The sequence below is a fragment of the Anopheles nili genome, chromosome X (genome assembly GCF_943737925.1).
Source record: "Anopheles nili chromosome X, idAnoNiliSN_F5_01, whole genome shotgun sequence".
Classification (NCBI taxonomy): domain Eukaryota; kingdom Metazoa; phylum Arthropoda; class Insecta; order Diptera; family Culicidae; genus Anopheles; species Anopheles nili.
Window position 1 is genome coordinate 5,212,073 of NC_071293.1, and position 25,577 is coordinate 5,237,649.

Here is a 25,577-nt window from a genome sequence, read left to right on the forward strand (position 1 = left end):
GATTGCAGCCGTCTACGGCACGCGAGGTGTGAAAATAGCTCGCTAGAGCTTATTACGGGTGTGGGAGAGGGAGTACAATGCGAAAAGTGAGCATGAATAAGGATAAGAACGTGTGTGTGTGTGTGTGTGTGTGTTCGTGTGTCTACAAGTGAGTGTTTACACGTGCTACAAAGGATGTGTCACCGAGAGCGCAAACACGCTTCAACATCACAGCACGACGCTGTTCGCCATTTTGCTTTGTCTTTTCTTTTTACAACACACACACACACACATTGGCACGCGTGTACACAAAAGAAGCACGCATTTGGGTACGTTGGCGGTGAAACTTTCGCTTATCCACCAACATTTTGGAACTATTTCGCGCACCCGACGAAAGTGAAAGAACCACCGCGCGACAACGTGCCAGAGTTTCGCGAGCAAACGTGCGCCATTTTCTTCCACCCCGCTAGCGGTACCGAGAAGGACGAAACGCGCCGGTAATGGTTTTACGGGCTTTCAAACGAAAAGTTAGTCGACGGAGCCGAAAATTGCCCGTAAACGATCCAAAAAGCCCTGGCGGGAAGCGCGACCGGGAATCGCTTATTTCGCGTGCGATGATCGGCGTAACGGAGGCCCAGCAGGTTGGTGCAAATTGTGCGGATAGGCTTCATCTAATGGGTTTGGGCGATTTGACAGTTACGGGGTGCCGAACCGTTCGAGACGGCACGCACACACACACACCGGTGCGTGGTGGGGGGGAAGTGCTAATTAAATTTCTCCGATGCTCCGAAAAACCGGCCACCGGATAAGAACACGGACCTACCTGTGCACGACGCGCTGCTTCTGCAGGTAGTCCAGCGCTGAACCAAGCTCGCACACCAGCAAACCTACGCCGGCCTCGGAGAACTCCACCTGGCCGTGTTCGTGATAGCGCGCGCGCGTGTTGGTGTGATAGAGAGCGAAAAACAAGAACAGAAACGAGTTAGTGAACGAATGAAATTGCACTCCTGGTGTGTCCTTGTGTGTGGAAGCGAGTCCTTTCTATCTCTCTCATCCACCTACACAGACACACAGACACACACACACACACACACACACACACACACACTGACACCGTCACCCCACCTACCTGGTGCTGCAAATGATACCGCAGGTCGCCACCGGCCAACAAATCACAGACCATAAACAAATCCTCCTCGTCTGTCCGTGACGTCCAGCGAATGGGTCAGCGTGGTAGTAGAATGGGTCAAAATGGAAGCGTGTGTTAGCGTTTGACGTTCGAGAAGTTGCACTGACCGTTTGGACGCCATAAGCCAGTGAGAGGATTACGCGATATATTTGTCTGATAGCGAGATTAGGGTGGTTTGGTTGTGTTCGAATGGAAGGACACCAAAAAAAGAAAAGGCTCTTGCCGTGCTTGGCCAATAACCGATCATGGTTTATTATTTACGGGTTTCGGTGACGGTTGGTAGATCCGTTTGGTTTCATGGCGAAGATTGAGTTCGTTTTATACGAAGCTACACAATTCATGGGGTTGTATGGTTTGGGTTAAATCTAGCCCAAAACCCACCAAACGATCGTAACGCACTTAGTGCCGTTCAGGCACAATACTGGCTTGAGTACCTATCATTCATCGATCGAGATATTGCTTCCTTTAAGTCGATTTTATTCGAAAAAAAAATAGTACGCTAAACCGTTAGAGGTCTATTGATGGAGTTGTGGCACATAAAAGCAATCCATCATAGCAATGTGACCAAAAATGAACTACAAGGTTCACCGGAGTCTGATTGTAAAAAAGTAAATATAAAAATCCACCGCTAACCCGGGACGAGGTTAATATTCGTCATGTAAAGAACGAAACCCGAGACCAGGATCACGTTCCTCCCGGGGGGGGATCATTGTTGTACGACCGGTGATGGCCGCGCTACACGATGGCGTTGTTCGAATGGAGCTAAAATAATGAAAAAACACGCCAAGCGCATTCGCCAAATGGTGCGGTCCATTCAGCTGCTCCGCGGTAGCCCAGAGGATAAGTGAAAGTCATGTTAATGTTGCTGGGAATATGAAATTTTAAACCGTACACAGCTGTCAGGTGCAGATAGTTGATAGGGGGAAGGTAAATGGGGCTTAAAAAGTTACAAAAAAAAATAAATAAAACCAGATGCAACCGCTGCATCTGATGACGTGCGTCGGGAATGCCGCGGGAAAAGCAGAAAGGAGTTATGTAAACTGTAACTATTAAGCAGGACGAACGAGCGAGGAAGCCTCGCTAATCCTTTTCCGGTCGCATGGATAGACATTTCTATCCCTTCCGGCCGCGAAGGAAGGACACGCGTGGGTGTAATAATGAGCCGCTTTCATTCAGGCTACCAGCATGATGTAACGTGCCGTCTCGGGCGCTTACCTTGGAAGGAGAACCAGAGGTTAACCAGGAAAGGATGCTCGAGCGAGGCGAGCAGTTCCACCTCTTTCAACACGCCGCCAAGAGCACCCCGGCCGATGCACACGTTTCGGCTGACGTACTTCATTGCGAAGAGGTTGCCGCTGTCCTTCTTCTGCACGATGCACACCTGCGAGATGGGAGAAAGAGAAGGCAAGTAGAACCGACCATCAGAGGATGAATGTGAGTTAGTCTGGTGGATTTATTTTGCGGGAATAAAAATATATATGTTGCGCTGTACTTGCTGTAGCTGCTGTAGTAAAGTGTGTGTTTTTATACGCAAGCAGATATTACTTTTTAAGTAGCACTTTCCCTGTAACAACTTCTAGTAATTCTGTTTTTATTTGAAGATCCTCGAAAGCGTCTGTTTACTGCATCGGATTGGCTACTGTAATTACCGTTCTGGCAATGAAAGGATTTGGTTTTGAGATATATGCTAGCTGATAAAAGCGTTAACTCATCTATATGAGAACTCCGAGATTTAATCTATTGTCTGTTGCTTTAGCACACCAGCGTTCTCTTCATCGAGCCATGAGGAGGTGATCTACAATAGGTGCTTAATATGTGTTAAAATGTCCCTATTATTCCAGCCCAAACTCGCTCTAACGATGTCTAGTCAAGTTTAGCAGGCAATCGTGCACTCATTTAGCTTGATCATAAATATGGTGGCAAAAGCCGTGTAAACAAGCGCTCTATCCTTGTTTGAACAACCGTTCAGGTTAGCTCACACAGACCTTGGTTTTCGAACAACTGCAGCCCGGGCTACGAAACAACTCTACTTTTCCAGTTCGCGTGCGAAAGCAAAAGGCGGTTTGAAACGGCAGCAAATGGAGCAAAAACGGGTGGGTAAGCAATCGATCGAATAGTTGGAAATAGGCATGAGGGTTGATAGCTCTCGGGTGCGCTGAATGGAGTGAAAATCGACCACACCACAACCGATGGGTAGATGCTGAAGGTGAGCCAAAACAGGCAGAAGAATTTGCAAGCTGCAAGGCCCACACGCGCAGGGTTGATGTATGGCAGCTCTGACATAAGAAAGTGGTAAAGAAAACCGTCCCAGCTAAAGCGAAATGAGGGGCGAAGAGTTTCCCGTTCGGGAGGCAGGGCGCGTTCGGGTGCACCTAAGCACTTTTCCGTGTTTTCCCACGCTTAGCCACGCGTTCGCGTGCTGACAGGACGCGAGCATGCTCCTTAAAGAAGCCCGCGTGTGGGTAAGATGGAGGTGGTAAATAATGTCACATGGCAACCGGGCGTGACATCAGCCGGCGGAGAATGAACGATAATAGAACTAGCGAACGCACGGCCTCACCGGTGGTTGGCATTTTGGGTGGGTAAATGTCGGTGGAAGCACGCTCCTGCAGGTTCCATGGCTTTGCAGAAGTACCACCGTGGAATTCAATCGGTCTGGATTGGGGGGGAGAGACACCACGATTCAACCGACACCCAATGACATCCTCCGGTAGCTATTTATTTAATCCGGCTTTAATCCTGCCCGAGTGAGGCTGTCTAATGGGAGACTTTGTGCAAAGAACCTGTCTTTATGGGCGTGAAGGGTGATTTTGGAGCTTCGTCAGTAGCACTTGCTTCGTGTATGGGTTGGATTTATTGGACCAATCCGTCACTTTCGTCAAAGTTTGGATCCACCGGTGAGCTTTCGTTCCCAGAAGGAAGTGAAAGATAGTCACGATGCTTGTGGGACGGCGAACTTCATTCCAGAGCTCATCACAATCTCTTGCGGACGTCTCATGGGACTTCTTGACGAGGTACTCTGATTGCATGAAGCAACGATGTAACCCGACTTTGGAGACTCCCAATCAGATGCACACAATGGCAAACAATTGTGAGTAAATTCAATTATACGCCATCAACTGTTCTCTATATTTCAGAGTGAGATATTCCACAGCCACGATGCGCTACCGCAAGGGAACGTAAAAGTTTGCAACCAACTTATGCAGTCATTGCTATCCTTTGCGCACTTCTCTTTAAGGGCAGTAATGTAGGAGTTGATGCACAAATATCTTTAAAGTGAAACGCTTCGTATACACCTGTTTAATCACGTCTGCAATGCCTGCCCAGTCGAGAAGCTCGCTAAAAAACCGCAACGTCGGAAAACAGGCCTCAAAGTTCAAGCCCAAGGTTCACCTGTTTGGTCGTCACCCATCAGCATCTATTAGCCCATCCGCTACAACCGTGTCGACGTGCTGCAAAAGCACGCCCAAGAAGCAAACCCTCCGTGCTGCAGCACTTTAGTTTGCTTAATTTGATTAAGAGCGTACTCGAGCCGCTCCCTCGGGGGTGTAGCGTGCCCTTCGACGATGCCACTGAGCTGCAGGACATGGTACGGTTGCGTTCTGCACCTAACAACACCCGTGCACGTGGCGCATGGAGTGCCCTCGGTGCAGTTGGGAGTTAGAAAAGTAGCCCTTTTCGCGTGGCTCGAGAGAGATGACCGCGACACTAATGGTGAGCGCACTTTTGCGCTCTCACGTTTGTGGTTTTCCACAACTACTTCCTTCGTGGCTCAAATCTCTGGCCATGACGTTTTGCGATTGACTTGCGGGTTGCGTACTTTTACGCGCCATTATCGAGCTTCAAACGTCACGGCATGGTTTCGGCGAGGGAATATCTCTAGCTCGAGCTTACTTTTCAATAAAGTCATAGTTTAAGCAGAACCAAACACCATACTGTGAGCTACGGATGCCACTGCAATGCACGTTCCCAACCAGTACGAGCTCCCAACGGGCACGATCGAGGGAAAATCTCCCGCACAGAAGGAATGCACTCACGTGCGAGCACAATTGCTCCGCGAACGGTTTCCCGGCGGGGCAAGTTTTCCTCAAGTGAAGCCCAAGAAACGAGCTCGACAATAAGCTTCGTTGAAGGGCAACCCTTACAATTGATTCGCTTTCGTGCGACAACAGATGTCGGTTCTGATCGCGATCGAATTGATAGCGTGCAACCGCACAGCCGAATGTGGACCTACTTGGGTGTGGAATGAAGGTTTATGTCGCTGGCGTGGAACCCGAAACAGCTTTCAGCGCCCCATTCAGGTAGCAGCTCGTGCTGGCATTCTCAGACAGCCGAATCCTTGCCACCGTTCGGTAACCGGTTGGGGGTGGAAAGAAGAAGAAGAAGAAGAAGAAAATCCCTTCAAACACAGGCACAGGGTGGTTCGACGACGTGGCCCAAAAATGCCGCTGCACGATAATTGACATGCAAACGGTGGGCTCACCGGGATGCTGGCGCACGTTTGCTGCAAAGAGCAAGCTTTTGTGGAGCTTTTTTCTCTTCCCTCCCCCCCTCCCCTCCCCCTTGTATTTCTGCTTTTTCCCTTACACCCAGCTGCTGCCCGAGCACGGCGTGGCAATAAAAGCGTCGGCGTCGTCTGGCGGCATTACCGACACCTTGCCCGGAAGCATGTGTCAAGCGCTATTACCCGAAGGACGTGGCAGGCGCCAACTATAGCAAAAACTAGCAAAAGACTAGCTGCCGGCCCATGAAGCCAGCCGGAAATGGTTGAGCCCGGGCGTCGTCGCATCCTGCGTCCCTGTAAGCGACCGACGTGAAAACGGCCCCCGCAAACGCCGAAAGTGAAAGAGTGAGGCTTGCAGGTCTTGCTCCGTCGATTGGATACGTGATTGGATGTGTCCGAGGTGGCCGGAAGGCGTACCAGTGGAACGGTCCTTCGTTTCGTCCATATTGCGCAACGCTAACCGGAAATAAAAAGTGAAGAATGAGAGTGGGTTGCGGGTGGTAGGCGTTGTGGCAGCTGGGAAGGGTGGAGTGTTCGTCTCCCACCGCAACCCGGCCGTACCGGCTCAAATTCAATATCCTAAGCACCGGGTCTCCCTTTGACAATCGCAATCTTGAGCGAGCCGAGGATGCCATTTACCACCCATCGTCATGTTTAGGACTCTCTGCCCTTCGCCACACCACTGTACGGCTGGTGAATTTCTTCATCAAGCTACGAGCAGGCGAACTTTCCATGCGGAAACATACACACACACACACACAGAGGAAAAAGCAAAAGAAAAAAAGGGGCAACGAGAAAGCAGCAAAAAAGCACTGGCCGGGATGTGGCGGCTTGTGACGCCTAAAGTTATACATCACGCCCGACACCAGCGGGCAACACGCTTTGGAGCGGTTCCTCCTGCCAAAGGCTCTTGTTTTCTGGCTCGTTTGTTTTGACTTTTCCGTCCCCCGTCCCGTGTGTTGACGTTATTTCGAGAGTGTGCGTGAGTTGGTTTTTGTGTGTATGGGTGTGCCTCATTCGTTACACCGGCGCGACCGGGTGCGAGTGAAGTTTATGACAAAATAAAAGCAAACATCCGGCTGTTGTCGCACGGCACAAACAAACAGCGAACAAAACGCGTACGGCTCCGGCTCGAGAAGTTTCCACCCCGTGCCAGGGTGCAGGCGTTGCTTTTCTTTCTTTCTTTCGTTTCGCTCAAGCGTTTTGAATTTTTGTTTCTGCGTGATACTTTGGCAACACTCTCTACAGCCGAGGCACGCGTGGCTCAATCATACAGCGTGGTTTCCATTTTGAGGGGAGGTTTTTCCCCCTCCCCCCCCTCCTCCCCCCACCCCGCGTCTGCCAGCTAGCATTCGATGTCACAGGTACGTCCTGTGCGTCATATTTCAGCAGGAGCGAGCGAACAAATATGAAATCGCTCAACTTCAAACCGAGGGTGGCTTCGAGTTTCACCAGCTCCCATGACAGCTTTCGTTGGTGTGTGAGAGAGAGAGAGAGGGAGAGAAAAAAATACACAAAATATCCTGCGAGCCATTGTCATCCCGGTGCGTTGGTTTGATTTCTCGTTTCATCCCGTTGAGTGTGAGGTTTTGATGGGCTAATGTGTGCTCCCATGCCGCTTGATGGAGGCGATCAAATTGGCCCGGTTGTAGCAGGTTGGCTGGTGAGACTTTCGGATATTGGATTCGGCTCACCAGCTGGCGCACGTCGAAACACCCAGGTGGTTGCTTCTTCAGACGAGGCCTCGTCATGCCGTCGACGCCGGTTTCGTTCCATTTCGTTTTATAGCGATCTGTCGGCGAGCAAACGCGGCTAAACGTTTGGCACAGATCGGTACAAACCGTGTCAAGGACGAGGCTTAGCACTGAAGCCTGCGCGTGGAAAAAGCACTCAACATCTCGTGGAAAACCCACCCCACAAACAAGTAACGGAGAGTGAACGCACGATGAATAAAATGGCCACGATCGTTTCGCTTTTCCGGCGTATTTAACGGCGCACTGTTCGCGCCCTTCCCAGCCCACTAATGGCCATCCAGAGGTCGGTGCCGGCGGGACAGTAATTACGATTCATTGCTCACTAACTCCGGGCGCGTAAGTGTCCGATCCGGCGCTTTATTTCATTCGCTTCTCGTCGCCACTTTATTGCGCTCTTAAATTCGAACGATTACAACCGGGGTTTTTTTTTTGTTGCTCCTGTCCCGTTCGTCTACCCAGCACGTTGTCCACCGTGCGAAAAGCGACCAGCTGCTTGCAGCGCTGTGAACTTGTTAATTGAATGAAGATGGAGCGGTCCGCGCTTCCCAGACCATTCCCACTCGATTGCGTTCGGGGGTGTTTTTAATAAAATAATTTCCCAGCACATCTCACTTATCGTGCAGACGGCAATGAGAATCCAATCGATACTGCCCCCAGCGCTCGGAACCGAGAGCGATTTATTATCGGTCATTTCCACCACACCGGTCAGTTAATGAATCAATCCACACGTTGAAAGCTCTCTGCCCTGGACGGTGGGCAGCTGGGGACACTTCTTTGGAATCCTTTTCAAGCGAGAAAACAAAATAGCAGTAATTCAATCATCCTTCATCAGCTTTTTTCCACTTCAAACGCCAATGTCTTCGTTCTTGGTATTGCGTCCCAGGTGTGGTCCCATCTTAGGTGCAGTGGGTTCAACAGCTTCATTGAACGGATTCTTGGTTTCTCATGCAAGACACGACCCAAGGTGGCATTTTGCAGCCGCTTGCCCAAGGTTGGGTGGCATTTGAATATGTTGTTCTAAAGTGGACGACTGTTTATCTACCATTCATACTCGGAATGCGACTTCGGGGCGCAAGAACTATTTAAAAAGTCCTTGCCCGACACCTTCTCCACCGGACAGTGTATCATTGCCGCTGGGTCAGCCTTGCGAGCCCTCGGCTATTTCCACATGGTGACTATTCGTTGCCCTTTTCTCTGCTGCGACCCATACACGGTCCCACGGCGCTGCTGCGAGTGCATACATTAGAATATATTTCCATCGAGCCCGAGGCGGCCGCCATGCATCGTTGCAGCCCGGTTTGGAGGTTCCACCGACGCGAGCGAAGGACGACGGTGCAAAGTCAAATGAACGAAATTGACCACACAGGCTCGATCCAGCGGCAGGTCGGACGGGCGAGAATGAAAACCGGGGCGCAAGAAAGGTCCGGGCTCAATTTAACTTGAAGGTAATTTCCATTTCAAAAGATCAAATCTAGTTCTGTTCTAGTTCGAAGGGAGACGCGAGGTGCGCTGACGGTGTGAGGTGAAGACCGGAATGTTTCGTTGCAAAGGGCATGAAACGAAGACGCCCTAAGGTGAGCCTTGGTGCAGTGGGGTGCGTTTGCCAGGCTCCATCACACTCCATGCGCCCGAAAGGTAGGCAACACGGTGGACGACCCTCCGGACGCTTCGAACCGTACGTTGCCACTTTGCCACTCGACACTCTTTGCGTTCTTTCATCTTTCTGTGCGAGCGAGACGGGATGTGTGGGAGCGGATAAGAAAAGTGAGATGCACGCAAAGTGGCGGATAGAACGAGCATCAACCGGGGCTTCCGGTGATGACCTAATTTCTGCCTTCTTTCCTGCTCTGCTCCATCAATGTGCCGCCGTTGAGTGCTGGGATGTGTGGGAAGCTGGGGGCACACATTTCCATAAATTATCAACGACCACAAAATCGTTACATTTCCGCCCTGGTGGGCTGACCACGCGCGTCCTCCAGCAACCGAACGGGTACGGCATTCCGGTTGCTCGGGCTCTAAAATATGCAACCGTTCTAGCAAATATTTGGCTCGTTCGCATATTTTAACGCTTGTGAAGCACGGGCAATGTGGTGGTGCTGCCTAACTTTAGGTGAGCAGTTGGAGGCTTGTGTAAAAGCCCGTAGTGATGGAAAAGAGAGAGCAAGAGAGAGAGAGAGAACGAGAAAAAGAGAGCAAAACGAGCACGAGCTGAACGATCTGCAAGTGCCATTCGACGGGTTTCACCCATTCAGCTAGTGCACTTTCCCAGGGCGTGCAAACGTGCTGTTTTCCATTCGATGTCAGTACGATGCCATTTCCCGCTCAATGAGAGCAACCTTTCTCGCTCACTCGCTGGCAACAGGGCAGTGAAAAGAATCGAAAAGCTCAACCGCAATGGCCACTCGGGACCATACGACGGAGGCGTATCGAGACCATAAGCATGCAAATCGCTGTGATAAGAAACAAACACCCCCACACACACACACACACATATACGCAATGTGAAGCCATTTAGGGGATGCAAAGAACCGCTGCGAGTGGTTGGCGTTTAGTCGCGAGTTGAGCGAAAGGCATCTGCCAGCGATCGACGCCCGCCATCGAGGCACCATCGGCCGCGAAAACGCGATGCATGCCGCGATGGAATGCAAACTACATGCGTCGGTATTTGGCCACGATGAGCACGCCGTGGCAGAAATTATCCGTGGCCAACCGGTGGAGCGTACGGTTTGAGATGAGCGTTGCCATCCTGCCTCCGAAGAATCTACACGCCTCGCGTCGAATGGAAGACTTCAATCGGTGCCGGGGGTGCTGGTGAAAACCGAGGAAAAATAGCGACATCCGTGGAGCAGCCCGTGCTGGGACTGGAGCTGCTTGGGTGTGGCTCGGGGAAGATGCAAAGTTTAATTAAATTCCTTCTCAGCCGGCGTCGCGAACGAGCGCTCTGTCACGGAGCAAACGTGGGGTTTTCGTCTGCGCTTATGCAAGAAACGCGATTCTTCGTGCGTTTAAGGCGTGCGCGAGCGCGTATTGAACCGTGCTGTCCTCGGGGGCAAATCACTTCCGTTACCGCACATCTAAAGGCCGTCTGTGTGATGGTTGGGGATAAAATGGTTCCGCTGGAAAATAAAACCCAGGCGCCGGCTTTTCGCACCGGCCGGGAGGGCGAAATGAGATCTGATGGAATAGTTATTTGTAGTAATAAGATTCGTTCCAATTACTTGGCCTCTGTCACGCCTGGCGGGTGAACCTGCTCGATGCCAACCAATCATCGTCGCTAATCCCAGCTGATACGTGGTGGGATAGCAAAAGTCCCGACGCCAGGATGTCAGGATGGCGTGATAAGGGAGCAACAGTACAAAAAAAAAGCAACCAGCTTACTCCAGAAAAAACCGTCCGTCGTTGTTCCCTTGGCGTTTGAACATGAGCTCTAGCTGAGAGGAGATGGGGATAGCGATATTGGACACCCCCAAATACGTTTGCTTAGATTATTTCGGTGTGATTTGGAGACGCTTTGTCGCGTCGAAGTTGCCGCATGTCGGTAGAATGAGCACCCAAGCAGGACGGTCTTCTAAAAGGTGGAGAATGAGGCAACAAAAAATCGATCAGAAAAATGTCCACGAAGACACACCCGGCCGTATGGAAATATCCCCTGAAGGTCAACCAAAGGTCAGCCAGTTGGCAGGCGGCCTTGGCGATGCGTTTCCGTGTGGGTGGCAACAAAATAGGTCAAACAAGCTAAGCGCATCCTTTTCGAGCCATCATAAAGCTCACATGTTTGCTCGTCATCGGCGCCATCGATCTCGCAGCATCTGTAACGAAGAGATCGTTGGCGGATGAGGAGCTTCCAGATGTGTTGCGTGTTGTCTACCTATTAGGAGTAATAAGGGGGAGGTAGGTTGGGGGGTGGTGGCTCTTCTTCGGTTGGCTTTCGAGTGCGCTTTGAATCAAACCAAGCAGCATGAGAAGGAAATTTGCAACTTTTTAACCCGAGATTCTCTGAGGCAGTACGATAGAACAGAGCTGGGATCTGAGTTTCCAATCCAATGCTATCGATCAGCACATGCATCTCAATGCACATGCACCCGCTGGTGAAACCTAAACCGGTTCGGTATGGTACGTAGATGAAAATCGATCGATCAACGGGGTAGACGCAAAGGCGTTAGAAAGGTCACGCTTAAAGGGCATCGAAACTCGATCCGCCAGTTGCGCCATGCCGTAAGGAGAGCTTTTAAAAATTGAACCATTTATTCACGCTCCATTACCGCGCTGCGTGTCCCTCGAGCATCCATTACGCATCGAGTATCATGTGCCCTTCGAAGGGCGCTTCGCTGGAACGTCTTTCACGATAGAGCCACAACCTGGATCGGACCGGTGGCGATCGATTCGTTCGAACGTCAATATTTTCACAGCCCATCGGTTCAAACTTCCGTCCAATCGCCCCTTTTTCACCCCCATCGCAAAAAGGCGAACGTAACGAAGATTCATTAGGGCCTGCGCTGGGCGAACAAGAGGGCATTGAATTATCAAAACGGCTCGGCCCGGAAAAAGGGAAAAAAATCCCCTGGGCTTCATGCAAGGCAACACGCGCTTGTGTGTAGCCCAGCGAGAGTTTTGGAGTTGGTGGAAAGTTTCCGGGCGCGCGAAAACTCACTGGTGAGTGATTTATGTGTGCGTGTGGTAGGGATGAGGGGGAGGAGGGAAATCACTACCACCCCCAACCCCATTACACCGAGTACGAGCTAATATTCATATTCGCGTGAACTCGAGAGAATGTAGGACAATAGGAGGGGATCTTTTGCGCGTAAAACGAGAGGGCATGAGCTGCACAAAGTTTGGGACCCTCCCAATTGGCTATGATGAAATCCCTAGGGTACGTGCACAAAAAGGAAACAGCAAAAAAAAAACGTGGCCATTCGCGGTACAACACCCAACTGCTGGACAGCGAAGGGCACGTAATGGCGACCAGCGGATCCGCGGTTCATTATTGTGCAATAACTTTTTCGTTAGGGTCATTTGCGTTACCCTCGGCTCGGGAAGAGAGAGAGAGAGAGATAGAGGAAAAACACAAGAGAGGGATGCTGCTAAGGGAGGCATAAATCATGCCAAAAGCAAGAGACATCAGCCAGACCATGAAGTAGAGTTTACATGGGGTGTTACGAAGCTTCGCCGCTGCCAGAAGTTAAAGCTGTCATTTTTATGGAGGTGATTGTTCAGGAGGTGAGCGACGGTCGAGTAGAATGACCTTCTGGAAGTTGGACGAGGTACTGCTAATTAGATAAGCTATTTATTATCAAACTGACAGTGACTTGTAGCCAAAACTTGACCAGTTGAATTTTTGACATATATCTTGGTTGGGAAAACATACTAAGGGCTATCGGTTGCTACTGTTGTTAACCCCACCGGGAGCGTACAATTTTTATTTTGTCGAACGAAGTTGTTCACGATTGCAAATAAATTAGTAAATAATTAAATTCCCATCCGACTCCCTAGTCAACGCGCTCGAGTAAATAAACCGTGCCGCTCGAAAGCTCCCAAAGCGACCAGATTGTTCCTCTATCCAAAACGGCACTGGGTCCATTTCAGCGAATCATTTCATGCCGCTGCCCACGGTTGCGCCTCACATTTGCGTGCGACGTAAACGACCCTTCGGATGGTGCGCCTTGCGAACACGCAGCACTCGGCGTGCGGGCGTGGGCTACAAATTGGCCTCCTTCTCCCGCCACAAGTAAACCAGCGTGGATTGCCTAACGTTAGACGCGCCTTTCGTTCCCGCGGGGTTGAATCTCGCTCGCAATTTCCTCGCCATCGCAAGCGAACAACAAATTAAACCGGGAAATGCTGGCCCGCCGGGGGCGTGTCAGCCGGAGACGCTTTTCGGATTGTTGGCTTTCCGCTGCCGCTAACGGGGCTTGTTTCCTCGGTAGCGCTGCCGTGCCGGTTGCATACCCTGCAGGCGCGCCAGTGAGACAGATCAGCCGCGGATGGTGTCTGGGTGGGAGCTTTCTTAACTCTGCAAGTGACTAAGATTGGATCCACCCTGCACCATCGGCCCTCGAGACTCGGTTGACAAGTTTCGCTTGTGTTTCATCTCCCCCACGAATAGCTTCGGGTAGAGCGCTAGCCTGCGATTTAATAAGCTCGCTAGCAGTATGAGTATGCTCCGGGGCGAGTAAGCCACCCAAATGGGTGCAAGGGAATAGAAAAAAGTAGAATGAAAGCAACCTTCGCTTCTGCAGCCACGATTCGGTTCCTTCCCAGCATCAACAGCTCTCGACAAAGGCATGAGTTTAGTGTGTGTTATTCAACGCCGTAGGCCTATTGGAATGCAACCATAGCAAAAAGGACCCACGCTGAACATCCCCTACAGGAAAGCGTTTAATTTGTGTTCATTTTCGTCCTCACTCGTTAGCGTGGACGGTGTTGAACGTGTCTTTGTTGCTAAGCTCCGGTGTTGCTCAACTACGGCAGGGTCAGAGATAATGATGTCCTGGTACGTGTCCTGCAGTGTGCCAACTGACATTCCGGAGCACGATTTGGCTTCGAAAATTGCCCATTCACTTTGTTCTACTCGTAGAAGGTAAGGTTGATGGAAAAGCCACCTTGTGGGTCGTCCTGGTCGCTAAGGATCTACTTCCCGTCGGTTGAAACGAAGCCAAACCATCACCATCATCCATAATGCAAGCACCACACCAGATGGATGTATGGAAGTGCATCTCTAAGCGGTTCTGTGGATGCAATAGACGCACCTAGCACTGACGAAGAAACGAACGTTCACCAGCAGCTTGGCAGGGTTCCGGAAATAGGCATCCTTTCAAACGACGACGGGCGTGGGAGAAGAAAATAATTATCAAGTCAACAAACCCCACCCCATAAAGCAAAATGGGGAACGATGAGTAGTTTTCCGCGAGCTTCACGTGGCTCCATGTCTGATAACCTCGCGGCCATTAAGGCTATCATCACACACGGAACGACATCAGGGTGCGTTCTAAATAAGGCACTGTTTGTTGTTTCTTGGGTCGTATCGTTTTCCATTTTTTGGTCCGTATTGGTGTGCTCAAAGTGCACCGCCATATTAAGACGTCGTATCTGTGCCAGTGAGCGTCCATGTTGTGTCGAATCGAAGCCGAATCAACATGGGCATGAGAGCCACAGGTTTATCCAGCTTGAAATCTTCGAAGGTCAATGAATCGGTTCGGTTACGCACGAGTTCTAATATCTGGAAAACAGTTGAAGCATGGTTGAACGTCCCCATGGAGGGTTGATGGCTTCTGTTCTTTTTTTTTTCTCTCGTTCAAACGAGCTGAAGAAAGGACCCGATCTGATTTCAGTTGCCCGAGAAGGACTATTAGGGAGTGGTTTCCCGGATCGCGTCTACCTGTATCAGAGTGGATTAAGGTGTGCTTGTTTATTTCGAAATTTATCATCACGCACACATGGCCAGCCGCTCGAAAACGAGCGCCACCAATACGTTCGTCCTATCGAATATTTAAAGGGTACGCCAGTCGCTCGTTGTTTTGAAGTATCCTTGGGAAGGAAAAATGCTCCAAAAAACACCAGCTGATGGCTCACCTCCACACGCGTCTCTTCAAGACATCACCGCAGATGTTCGTCCTCCTGCACGCCCAACTCCTGCAAGGTTTCCGAAAGTCACCAAGAACACCCTGGCGGGATTTTAACGAGCTCTAGACGTCGACATCCCTGCCGGTGTTTGCGGACACTGTTGTGGGTCGCATTCCGCCGTTAGCTGCGGTTTTTTTTCGCGCTACACCACCCTTTCCACCATGTGCGCCATGTTGCGGGCCTCCCTCCACCTTCAGCTTCCTCTCTTCCTCTTCTCGCCAAGGAACCGATTGTCGGCCGATTATCGTCACTGCCTCTTCCGAGCACTTCCGAGAAGCTTCCGCTCTGTTCGGTGGGAATGATGTGGGAGGAGGGCAGGGCAGGGGAGAAAGACGCCTTCAGCCGTGACGTCTATTGTTAAGGTTTTCCCTCCACTCCCCGCTCACCACCCATCATCAGCACCTCACCACAATTAAGGTCGCGGCTCATAAAGCGGTCGCGACAACGACACGCAAAGGGCGCACGTCCTTCGCCACCGCAAACCACTGGCAGGAGGCGTCGACGCCACCAACCCCCCCCCCCCCCCCGGGTTGGCCTTTTGCGGTTGTCAATTTCTGTGGTCCTTAGGCTGGTGCCGGTTCCCGGAACGTGTCAGAGTCCGGCCCAGTGAATTCCGCGCGAAACACAATGACCCGGAACCGGCCTCATTGTGGCAATTGCAGGGTGCGCTGGCATGGCGGGTGGGAGACGGGAGGGGAGGGGAGGGAGGGGGGGGCAGAAAACTAGGACGTTGGAATGCAGCCCTCCACTCTCTCTCTCTCTCTCTCTCCCTTCCAGCAACAAATAGGGAAAGGGCCGCAGCAGGAAACCAACCGCGTGAAGCCGCCGTACCGTGATTTGACCGCTTTCCGAGCTAAGAAAACAGTTCATTAGTCACAATACCGTGGAATTATAGCCGGTTGTTGGTGGGAGGGAATGAAAGGAACAACGAGGAGAAGGGTGGCTTGGGGGGGGGAGCGACAGATGGAAAGATAAAGCAGTAATTTCGTCAACGTCACTTAGTGAGCTATTATCCGGCACGCGGCACTTCATGGGCGCATTTCCGGGGGGAAAGGGTGCCCTGGAGCTGTGAAGGGGGAAGAAGCGTGAATGCAAGGGAGTAAGAAGAAAAGAAAACCCCTGGCAACCCGTGGCGTGACGCTTTGGTCGTCTTGGAGCAATTGGTGCAAAGAAAACGGAACACAAACCCCGCCATTGCTGCTTGTAGCGAAGCTCTACTTTCTCGCGATAATCAGGACATGTAAAGGGCTAAGAGCACGAGAGAAAGAGAGAAAGAGAGAGAGAGAGGAAGCGAGCTAGTGGCTGAGACAGGAGAAAGGAAAAATGCTTGCGATTTGGGACGCAATCCTCGTCCCAGCAGAAGCTGAGCATCCTTCATGGGGTAACGTTGAGCTTGCAGTTTTGCATTTCGTGCTCGCGAAAGAAACACAAACAGCGAAGGCTATGGGAACGAAATGCTGGGGAAAAATTAATAACACACTAACGAACGCGTGGGTGTACGTGCGTGGGCTGAGCGGAAATAAGGGAAACAAAACAGCGAACCGTTGAGCCGTCACGCGGAGACATTTTGCTGGGGGGTTTTGCTTTGGAATGGGCTGTCAAACGGTCAACGGCACGGGTCTCAAATTTTGGGACCAAACGTCAGAGACGCGAGAGTAAACAAACCAATCGATCTGAAGAAGATGCTACATTGGGAGGACGAAAGGCCGTCACTTACCTTGCCAAAGCTGCCCTTGCCGATGTTGCGCAGTATTTGGAAGTGGTCAAAGTTTACTGAAAAACGAGATCGGAAAGCGAAATTAGTTATGCGAATGTCAAGCGAAATCAAATTTCTGGAGAAGAGCAGTAGATGTTGATGGAGCGGTATGGTAGAAGAGGACAAAGTACATTAATTTTCATAACGTCAAAAGACCCGCTGGTGGCAGTGGCGTGACGGAGGTAATCCTGCGTAGAGAGTTTTGAACCTGAACTTCAAAACAGGACACAGGTTGTATAGGAAAGCTTTCGAACTCCTGCTTCCATCTCCCTCAGTTGTTATTGCTATTGGAATCAATCGCAAATTTGGACAAACGTACCGAATCTCCGTCGTACGTTAGTAGCCGTCCAAAATACGACCCAATTCCAAGTATTGTGACATCCCGGGGAACGAGAAGTAAACGCAGATAAGCAACATCTGCGGTTATCAGCACGTGGTAGGAATGAAATCGAGCTTCGGCATAAATTTCAGAATTCCATCGCATAAACCTGGAAATCTTGTCCGAGACATGTTTGGACACTGCTCAGAATTACGCGCCCTCCCAAATTTACTTCCCAAGCAACCATAACGTTTTCTGGACAAGAACGCTCGGTTAACACGCACAAATTACGATGCCGAGCCTCCTGCATGTAATTGCGCTAACAATCGATCAGTTCAGGCTGCAGCTTCGCAGGGAGACGCTGAACTTTGGGCGTAACTTTGCGCCAACTTTTCTCCTCGGCCACGGCTAAGGACGTGCGCGTGTTGCGGGAGCGAACCCACCCGAAGGATTCGCCGATCTGGGAAATTAGCCCCAAATTGAACGCTAAACTGACGTGTCCGCCTGGTCCAGCCCAAGGATCCTGGGGCCACCTCGTGACGCTCGTGGCGGTGACAACTTCATGTCCGTCGCCGAAGCCCCAGCGAAAAGGTTATTCATAACAGTAATTAATCCTCATTCCAGCCGGCGTCTTTGGGCACCCTCGCACGGATGTCACGTTTTCTCGTTAATTAACTTTCCGTTTTGCACGCCTTGTCTCTGTTTTGCGGCCCAAGCGTCGACTTTCCCTCGGGCGTAGGTGATGGCGACGAACGAGGACTCCGGAAGGTTAGGGTGAAGGTCCACCCGCCCGGGATGGGTCTCGCACGTGCGGAAAAACGAACGTTCCCTCCTGCGGTGTGGCATGGCCCGACGGCTTGTGGTTTTTATTTCTTTTGCTATTTTTACTCCCAACCCCATCCGGGCCTTTTTCCCGGAAGGCACCGATGCGTAGGGTGAAATTTAATTTAATCGCCATAAACAGATGATCCTTTGCACCACTGACCGTGGGGGGGTTGAAGCAACTGCTGCTTGAGGCTGCTTAGTATCGCTATTGGCCCGTTAGATCTTGCAGCTCTGTTTGCGAGAAACGATTTTACTTTGTTTCATGTCTTCAAACACGACGTTGCGCGAAACGCATCTATGCAACCCGCACATGCACGCTAGAGCGGCATCTGTCATCGAGAGATGGGGGTGTTTAGCTCACCCCCCACCTAATAGCATGCATACCTTCAGGAGCAGACATGAAGGCGGATTTTAACGAGCCGCTCCTCCCTCACCCCAACACCGGAGTGCCTTGTTAGTGGTGAAGGAACCGTTCGTTAGCATAAAACAGTCGCCGCTAGGGGCGAAACCTAATCCCCGGACTCGACAGAATCTTGACAGCTCGCACCGGCACCGACCGCGACTGGGTCTCGGTAATGATGGTATCGATTCTCTGATGCTTTCAGATTGCCGCGGAAGCTCACAGTTTCGTATTCTGCTCACTCACTTGGCCCTGCAGGCCGTGCAAATCACGTCCGCCCGATCGTGCCCGACTGCGGCCGTTTAAGGATGTCTAGCGCCCAAAACCGCACCTGGTGGCAGGTGGTGCGTATAAGTGGGTAATTTTAATTTACGCATGCACCACGAACACCACGGCATCTTGGGCACGCCGGGCACGTCCGCGGCATGGTGTCGCTGGATTTGGTTCCAAATTTTCTTTCCCCAAAGCCTAGTTAAACCACTCGCCTGGCATTCGAATAAGCGCCATCGAACAGAGGGTGCACGCGAATCGAACTGTCTCGTTCACAAACCGGGATCTAATCAAGCCCTCACTGGTCACCGTCTGGAAGGAGTTGATGAACCAACGGGTGGAAAAGGACGAAAACGCAACCAGTCCTTTTGGCTGTCAGACGCTACTGGATGGCGATGGCCTTTTCCCGCGAGAGGCGTACGTCCCGATATCATGTTTTATTAATACACCCTTCTATCTTCAAAAGCCCAAACCTCGTCAGCCCTTTCTCACTCCGGTTCGGGTGAGTTCGAGATTTTAATGAGTTTATAATCCGGTTTTGTGGTTCACTTTTCTTCGCTTCATCCCAGACAGAAGGGATGAGGAAGGAAGACGGGGGGGGGGGGGGGTGTTCCGAGTGAGAAAGGGCTCCATAATGATTGCGATGATTATTGATTGGTAATAGGATGGCCAGTGCTGATGGACGCGATTCGCGAAAATGCTTCTGATTGGAGAGTGACTAAGGCCTTTCGTGAACGATTAACTTCTGGGCACCAAGACATGGGGATATCCCTTTCAGCGTTTTATGCTTAACGAAGACGGAGGAGTGAGAACAAATGCTGCCTAAAAACGTCAACAATGACGAGTTGACGGATGGTTAGGCATTATTTTATGTTGATATTTCATTTAATGAGTACTACCAAACTTGACAGCTGTCAAATGGCAATAGACGCGAATAAAGATATTTATCCTTTTAAACAGATAACGCCATTCTGCAGGAACGTTAGTACTTCTACTCTTGAGCCTCCTCAACAACCATGCAATAACGTTGCCTTATCTCGCCCTAATTGCTGAACACGTTTTTGAGCACCCTTGATGTCCGGTTACTTCACTTAAGTGGTCTTGAACATTGCCCTTTTTATTTGCCGATGTACTCAAACCCCGGCAGTACGCTACAACCACGCTTTCCGCGTGGTTTTGGGTGGAAATTCACCCCCCCAATTCGACACAAAATGGGTGGGCCTCATTAAAATGGCTCATTATGGAACAATACATCCTCGCGGGCTTTATCGCTTCCCTCCAGCTCCGCCTGGTGATCGGATGTAATTAACATTAAAAGCATAATCATGGCGTACGTTTTCGGTGCGGCTGGTGTTGGCCGCGATGAGAGGGTTGTTATTATTAAAATACTTTATCTTTCAGGGATCGGTTCGAAGGGCGCGAAGTAACGGATAGTATATTTCCGGGTACGTGGCTCCACCCAGCGAGGTTGAAAAAAAAAGGAAACCAACATTTTCTTGGGCCATTGATTGCTGGATATAACTGTTGGGAGCAAATAATTGTTCACTGATGTTTACGACGCACCCACCAATCCCGTTAAGGCGCCATTTTGGGTTGCCGTGTATGCGAGCGAGTGTTATTTTTTCACAATTCCAGCCTCACGTTCTCACAACCGAGCAGGAAGGAAGCAAGCCGTCCCGGTTTGAAGGAAACCCACCGCCTGTACATGTATTACAACATCTCCCCAAAGGGGATGTGATGGTTTCCAGCCACCCTTAACGGCCGGATCGGAGCCAACATGCCGATGATTTTTACCAGCACTGCCAGACCTCCGATCCCTTTCTCGGTCGCTTCCTCTGGAGGCCTTCACCCTGCCATTCATTAGGCGACTTTACGTGAGTCCTTTGTCATGTACCACCGGTTTTATTCGACCTTAGCCCGCGCGGTGAAGAAGAACGGTGTAGTAGACGTTGTTAAGGGCTGGCGGCGAATTATGGGCAGACGTTTCCAGCCGGTGTTTGCGCTTGTGGAGGGTGTTCGAGCTAACGAGAAATTTGGGTGAATATGGGTCAAGTTTGCTGAGTACATGAGGGTGGTTCGTAGAGTCCGGTTCGGGTCGGGGCGTAGGTGCTCTGGAGAATGATTGCTACAAGGAGATGTTCAATGGGTAGAGCAGAAGCTGTCTACACCTGTCAGCCGGTACTATACATGCTGTTCCCCATCCCTATGGTACGTGTTCGTACAGGACATGCTTTCAAAGAAGCTAAATAGCAGATTGTGAGCATTCGGGTCGAGATGAGTGTATTTTCAATACCTCATCATCATTATTCATCAAATCGCACTATTCAAACATGTGTCAATGTAACGTGATGGATTAATGGAGTGTGTTTCAATTCTACTTTCAAAAAAGAATGTAAAGAATCAGCTCTTTTGGGAGATTCGAAGCAAAACTTGATGAGAAAGGACTTTATCTAAATCAGGTAATCAGTACCTCAATCTGGTTTTTGCGTTTCAGTATTAATAATTATATTTATCCGTTGCTTAAGTAATATTCAGTTACTATAAAATACCTAAAATAATGGGAAAGTAATTATGAGTCACATCATCCAACCAACGACAAAGATCTTGTTGTCAAATAAACGTCAAGTGGTTCATAAAAACAACGCATTATACTAACGTGCCTGAAAGGTGCACAATGATGGCCCATTTCAGATTGAATGTGCAAGATTAGGCAATAAAATTAATATCATCGCAAGAAACGCCGGCACAATCGTTTGCTTTCTTTACCGTTCTCAATCGACATTGACCAAAACCCAGAGCGCGACCCAAAAACCTGCCGCCATGACAGCCATCTTCCCTCTGGTGGCCGCTCGCGTCATTGTAGCAAGAACGGAACTCACTTCCACGGAGGCGCAAAACCCAAATTATTCCAAGACATTCTTCCACGTCCTTCCACCGTCCTTGTTCGTTCTTCGCTCGCGTGCACCATCGCCAGTCGTTGTGATTTTACGAACGCCGGAACCGGAAAGCGAAGACAGCACGCTCTAATGCCAGTAATTGCTCGCGGACGAGCCGGGGAGTTTTATTTTTCCTACTTCCCTCACTGTACCCACCCTCTTCGCTTCCGGTTTTGGGGGTGAAATGGAAGAAAATGGTTCGTCTGGCAATCGCTCTCTCTCTCTCGCTCTCACTCCAAATCGTACTTACCATCCTCATCCGACAGCATGCTCGCGTCCTGCCGGGACGACGAGTTGACGCCCATTGTCCGTCCGTCGGTGTCCCTTCGTCCAGGTCGCGTATCAATCACCTGCCTTACTGTTGGAGCCACACCACCACACACACACAGACACACAAACGCAAACCTGCCCTATCGCGAGGACACGATCGGCGCCAGGTAAGCCCCCTGGCGGGCGTTTCGCGAAACACGTCGCCTATGAGCTAATCGCAGGATCACACGCGATTCACCGCGATCCGTCCGCTGGCTCCGTCGGGTTTCAACCACACAATGTTCCGCTGTTCACTCCTCGTTGCGTTTTCCCCGCTCAGGTCACCCCTAACCGTCATTATCGCACTGCCAGATCGATTGGCGCCACGGTTGGCGCGGTTCGTGTTGAGCCATTTCGCCCTTCACTGGGGCCGAGCTCCATACCAAGGAAAGTTGCCAAAACCAAACACCGAAAAAAACCCCAAAACCAACCCCAAACCTTCCTTCGGCACCCGTGCACCCTTTCGTGAGGGTGAAACGAGTCGAAAATAAATCCAAAAACCCCCACAACTGCTCTGAAACTAGTTGCCCGTCCGGTTTCGAAGGACTAAGCGAAACCGCGAAGCTAATGTGTGTTTGGTGGCGCTAAACCCAACGAGAAGCAGGTCCTTTTCGTAACACCTGATGCGCGCTCACCCTTCCTGTTGGGTGGCTTTGTTTCGTATGCGCTCACCATCCTACCCATCGAGCCGGCCGATCCATCGATATCGTTTTATTCAATTTGCATTAATTTTTTTACCCACACCCTTGCCGTTTTTTCGTTCTGCTGTGGTGGGTGTTATTTCTTTTTTCGTCCTGCTTTCGTGACGCCCAGACACGCGGTGTGGTAGGTTGCTCTCCCTCACGCCGTACTCGTTTCGTCCTGCAGGAAATGGAAAGCGAAAATCACGGTTAGGTACGGTGGGAGGGGTGAAATTTAAAAATAAAGCGCTCATTTCAACCAGGATAAAGCTACACGCTGTGGAAGAGGGAGTACGATGACAGGAGTAGATGGAGCTTAGGCGGAAAAAAAATTGGCCCACTTTCGCAGACAGCGAGTGAGTTTTCTTTTAAGCTTCGTTCGCAACGACACGAAACGCGGAACGGAACGGGATAAATGATTCGCGGAAGTTGGCTAGCGTTCAAAATGCTGGAATAAAAAAAAACCATCTTAAGAAAGGCACGGAAGGTAGGTTTTGCGAGGCTTCTTAGCCTTTTTGTGTTTTCGCCTCCCCGGAATCGTTAATGAAACAGTCATTGATAAAGCAGCTTATTTTGAAATAAGAAAAAAAAGTTTGCGCCACGTGCACTCCACCGGGCGCCTCCATCGAAAAAAGTACCGGGCGCCTCCATCGAAACAAGTACCGGGCGCCTCCATCGAATGAAAACAAAGTGCAGTATTATTGTAATTTTGCTACGCTATTGTGCAGGTTGTCGTATTATTGACGCAATATCCTGGCAGAGATTGGCAAAACGAGTCCCTCTAATAGACTCACAGCTCTCGTTCTTCTCGGCCGATCGATTTATCGCCCCGCTCGGTGGAAGCCTTGCGTATCGTTTCGCCATCGCCTGGATCGAGCTTGAACGGCCACTTGCGACCGACAAAGCTGAATCGTAACGGCAGAAAGAGGTGAACCATCATCGTGATGTGGCAATCCAAGCTCACCGTTGAGTGGTAGATGCTTAACCACACGCGCGTAGGCAGATGGTTGGTTTCAGTGCTTCGACCGCACTACCGCTGGCAATAAAAATCATCACCCTTTCGGCGTGGGTATCTTTGGTTTTTGCTTCGTGCCGATTAGTGGTGGTTATGGTCACGAATTGGCTCCACAGCCACCATTGTTGGGTGCTCATTATTTGCGAGCCCAACGCAACTACCCTTCTGAAGGTCCTTTTACAGTATCAATCGTTGGATAATGCCACGATTTAGAGGAAAGCTTCCGTCGGGCGTCGAAGCGACATTTCAATTTTGTCATGCTTCGCGATGCACATCCTCATTGCTCCCAGGAAGGGCTAATACACACACACGCATCACGGTTTGCTGTCGATGATCACCGACCGGAAACCTGAGCAAACGCGAAACAAAACCGTTACGCATGACGGGCGGAAATCCGCGTTACGGTTCATAAATGTGAGGGCACGATAAAATGATATTCCTATTATTTCTTAATTCCTCCTTCCACGAGCATTTCTCATCCTTGTTAAACGCGTGGTGCTGCCTTCCCAGAGCCTTCTTCTTCTTCTTTTGCTTACTTCAAGGAGCGTAATCATGCATCTTCCAACGATCTAATGAACAGGAAAATATCTTTTACCTCTAATCCACCCAGCTTACGAATGGATACAGCTTTAATTTTCTTGAGTTTCAAGTCGCCAAGAAGTGCTAATTTACGTATTTCCTTTCTATCATATGATTTCATATTCGTCCTAACACTCCAGGACGTAGCTACCTCTCGTCCACGTCAGAGAAGGATAAAATAGTAACACTCGCACTAGCACGAACAGGAGTGGTTGCAAAAAAGAAACCTCACTCATGGTTTTCCATGCGGAGAGCATCTTAAAAAAGAAAGCTTAGTGACCTATGCCGATAGCCGTGTAAATGTATGCGTATCTTTCCCTACTCCCTAAAAGGAATCCTCTTTTGGAGCTAATGAACATTGGACATCTTCAACCAACTCTCGTGCCATCCCATGCTCCTGTATGCTGAAGATGTAGGGATTAATGTTACTTTAAAAAATGGATTCCAAGACAGTGAAGCCTACGGGATAAGAAGCAGACCACGGCGGGAAACAGTTCCAGAAGTAAAGGAACCCTACCGAAGGAACTGAACTTTGAAGATTCTTTCCAGACGCTCCGAGGGCACTCTTCGCCACGTCTAGAGCGCGGCATTACTTTTTTGCTTTTTAGATTTTTCGTTTTGTTTCTTTGGCTTATCTACATTCCGGCGCCTTGTCACCGTGGCTTCGCGTTTTTCTTTCGGGTTGCTTTTTTCTGGTGTTTTTTTTTCGTCCATCCGGCCTGGATTTAAATGTGCTCTCCAAATAGCACATTAATTGGGCGCTCTGTTTGGTTGGAAAGTTTTTACCCGTTTCGATGGTGCTTCAATTTCAACTGCCATCCCGAAAGCTAGTCGATTGGGATGCGCTCTTGGCGTATATGTGTGTGCATATAAAAATTTATAAATTGGGAAGTGGGTCGTGTTTTCCCGACGAGTGTTTCCATAAAATGTGCAAGTCAATATACGCACCAACAGCGTTCTTTAACAGTTTCCTCGGTAACGGATTTCCTCGTGAACCGTTTTTGCAGACAAAATAATTTTCCCGGTTTGACAACGTGCAAGCAACGAACAACCTACCTCAACCGGGGATTTCATCGATACGTTCGGGCACGGTATTGACACAGCTGCCTCGGGGTTGTCGTTGGTCAAATGAAATATCACACATCCGATAAGATATATTTACTCACCACCTCGACCATATGGAGCAGCCACCTGATAGGTACTCGATAACACTAAGAGAAAGTTCGGCGAACGTAGAAAAGCGGTGTTTATTTTCCAATTACTTTCTTGTTGCAAAAGGAATGATGGGAAAACGATGGAATTTAAAAACAAAGCAAGGACGGTCCAGCTGATAATCGGTTGAAATAAAGCGTGATATAAAACTAGGAAAAATAAACAAACGCTCAATAAGAATCGCCCACGGTATCACCTTTACACGCGCTGCCGAAGACGCTCCTCGCTTT

The 25,577-nt window shown here is 50.1% G+C and overlaps 1 protein-coding gene across 1 annotated transcript in view; it reads right to left on the reverse strand.

Moving 5' to 3' along the window:
• Positions 1-21,857, reverse strand: part of LOC128728641 (serine/threonine-protein kinase 32A) — a 39,545-nt gene extending 17,688 nt beyond the window's left edge. The window contains exons 1-5 of the mRNA XM_053822272.1: positions 21,803-21,857; positions 16,764-16,819; positions 2,384-2,549; positions 1,109-1,179; positions 803-891 (exon numbers count right to left, since the gene is read on the reverse strand). Of these exons, the coding sequence (XP_053678247.1) occupies positions 803-891; positions 1,109-1,179; positions 2,384-2,549; positions 16,764-16,819; positions 21,803-21,857 (437 nt within the window). The remainder of the gene's footprint in view (positions 1-802; positions 892-1,108; positions 1,180-2,383; positions 2,550-16,763; positions 16,820-21,802) is intronic.
• Positions 21,858-25,577: the final 3,720 nt, after the last annotated feature.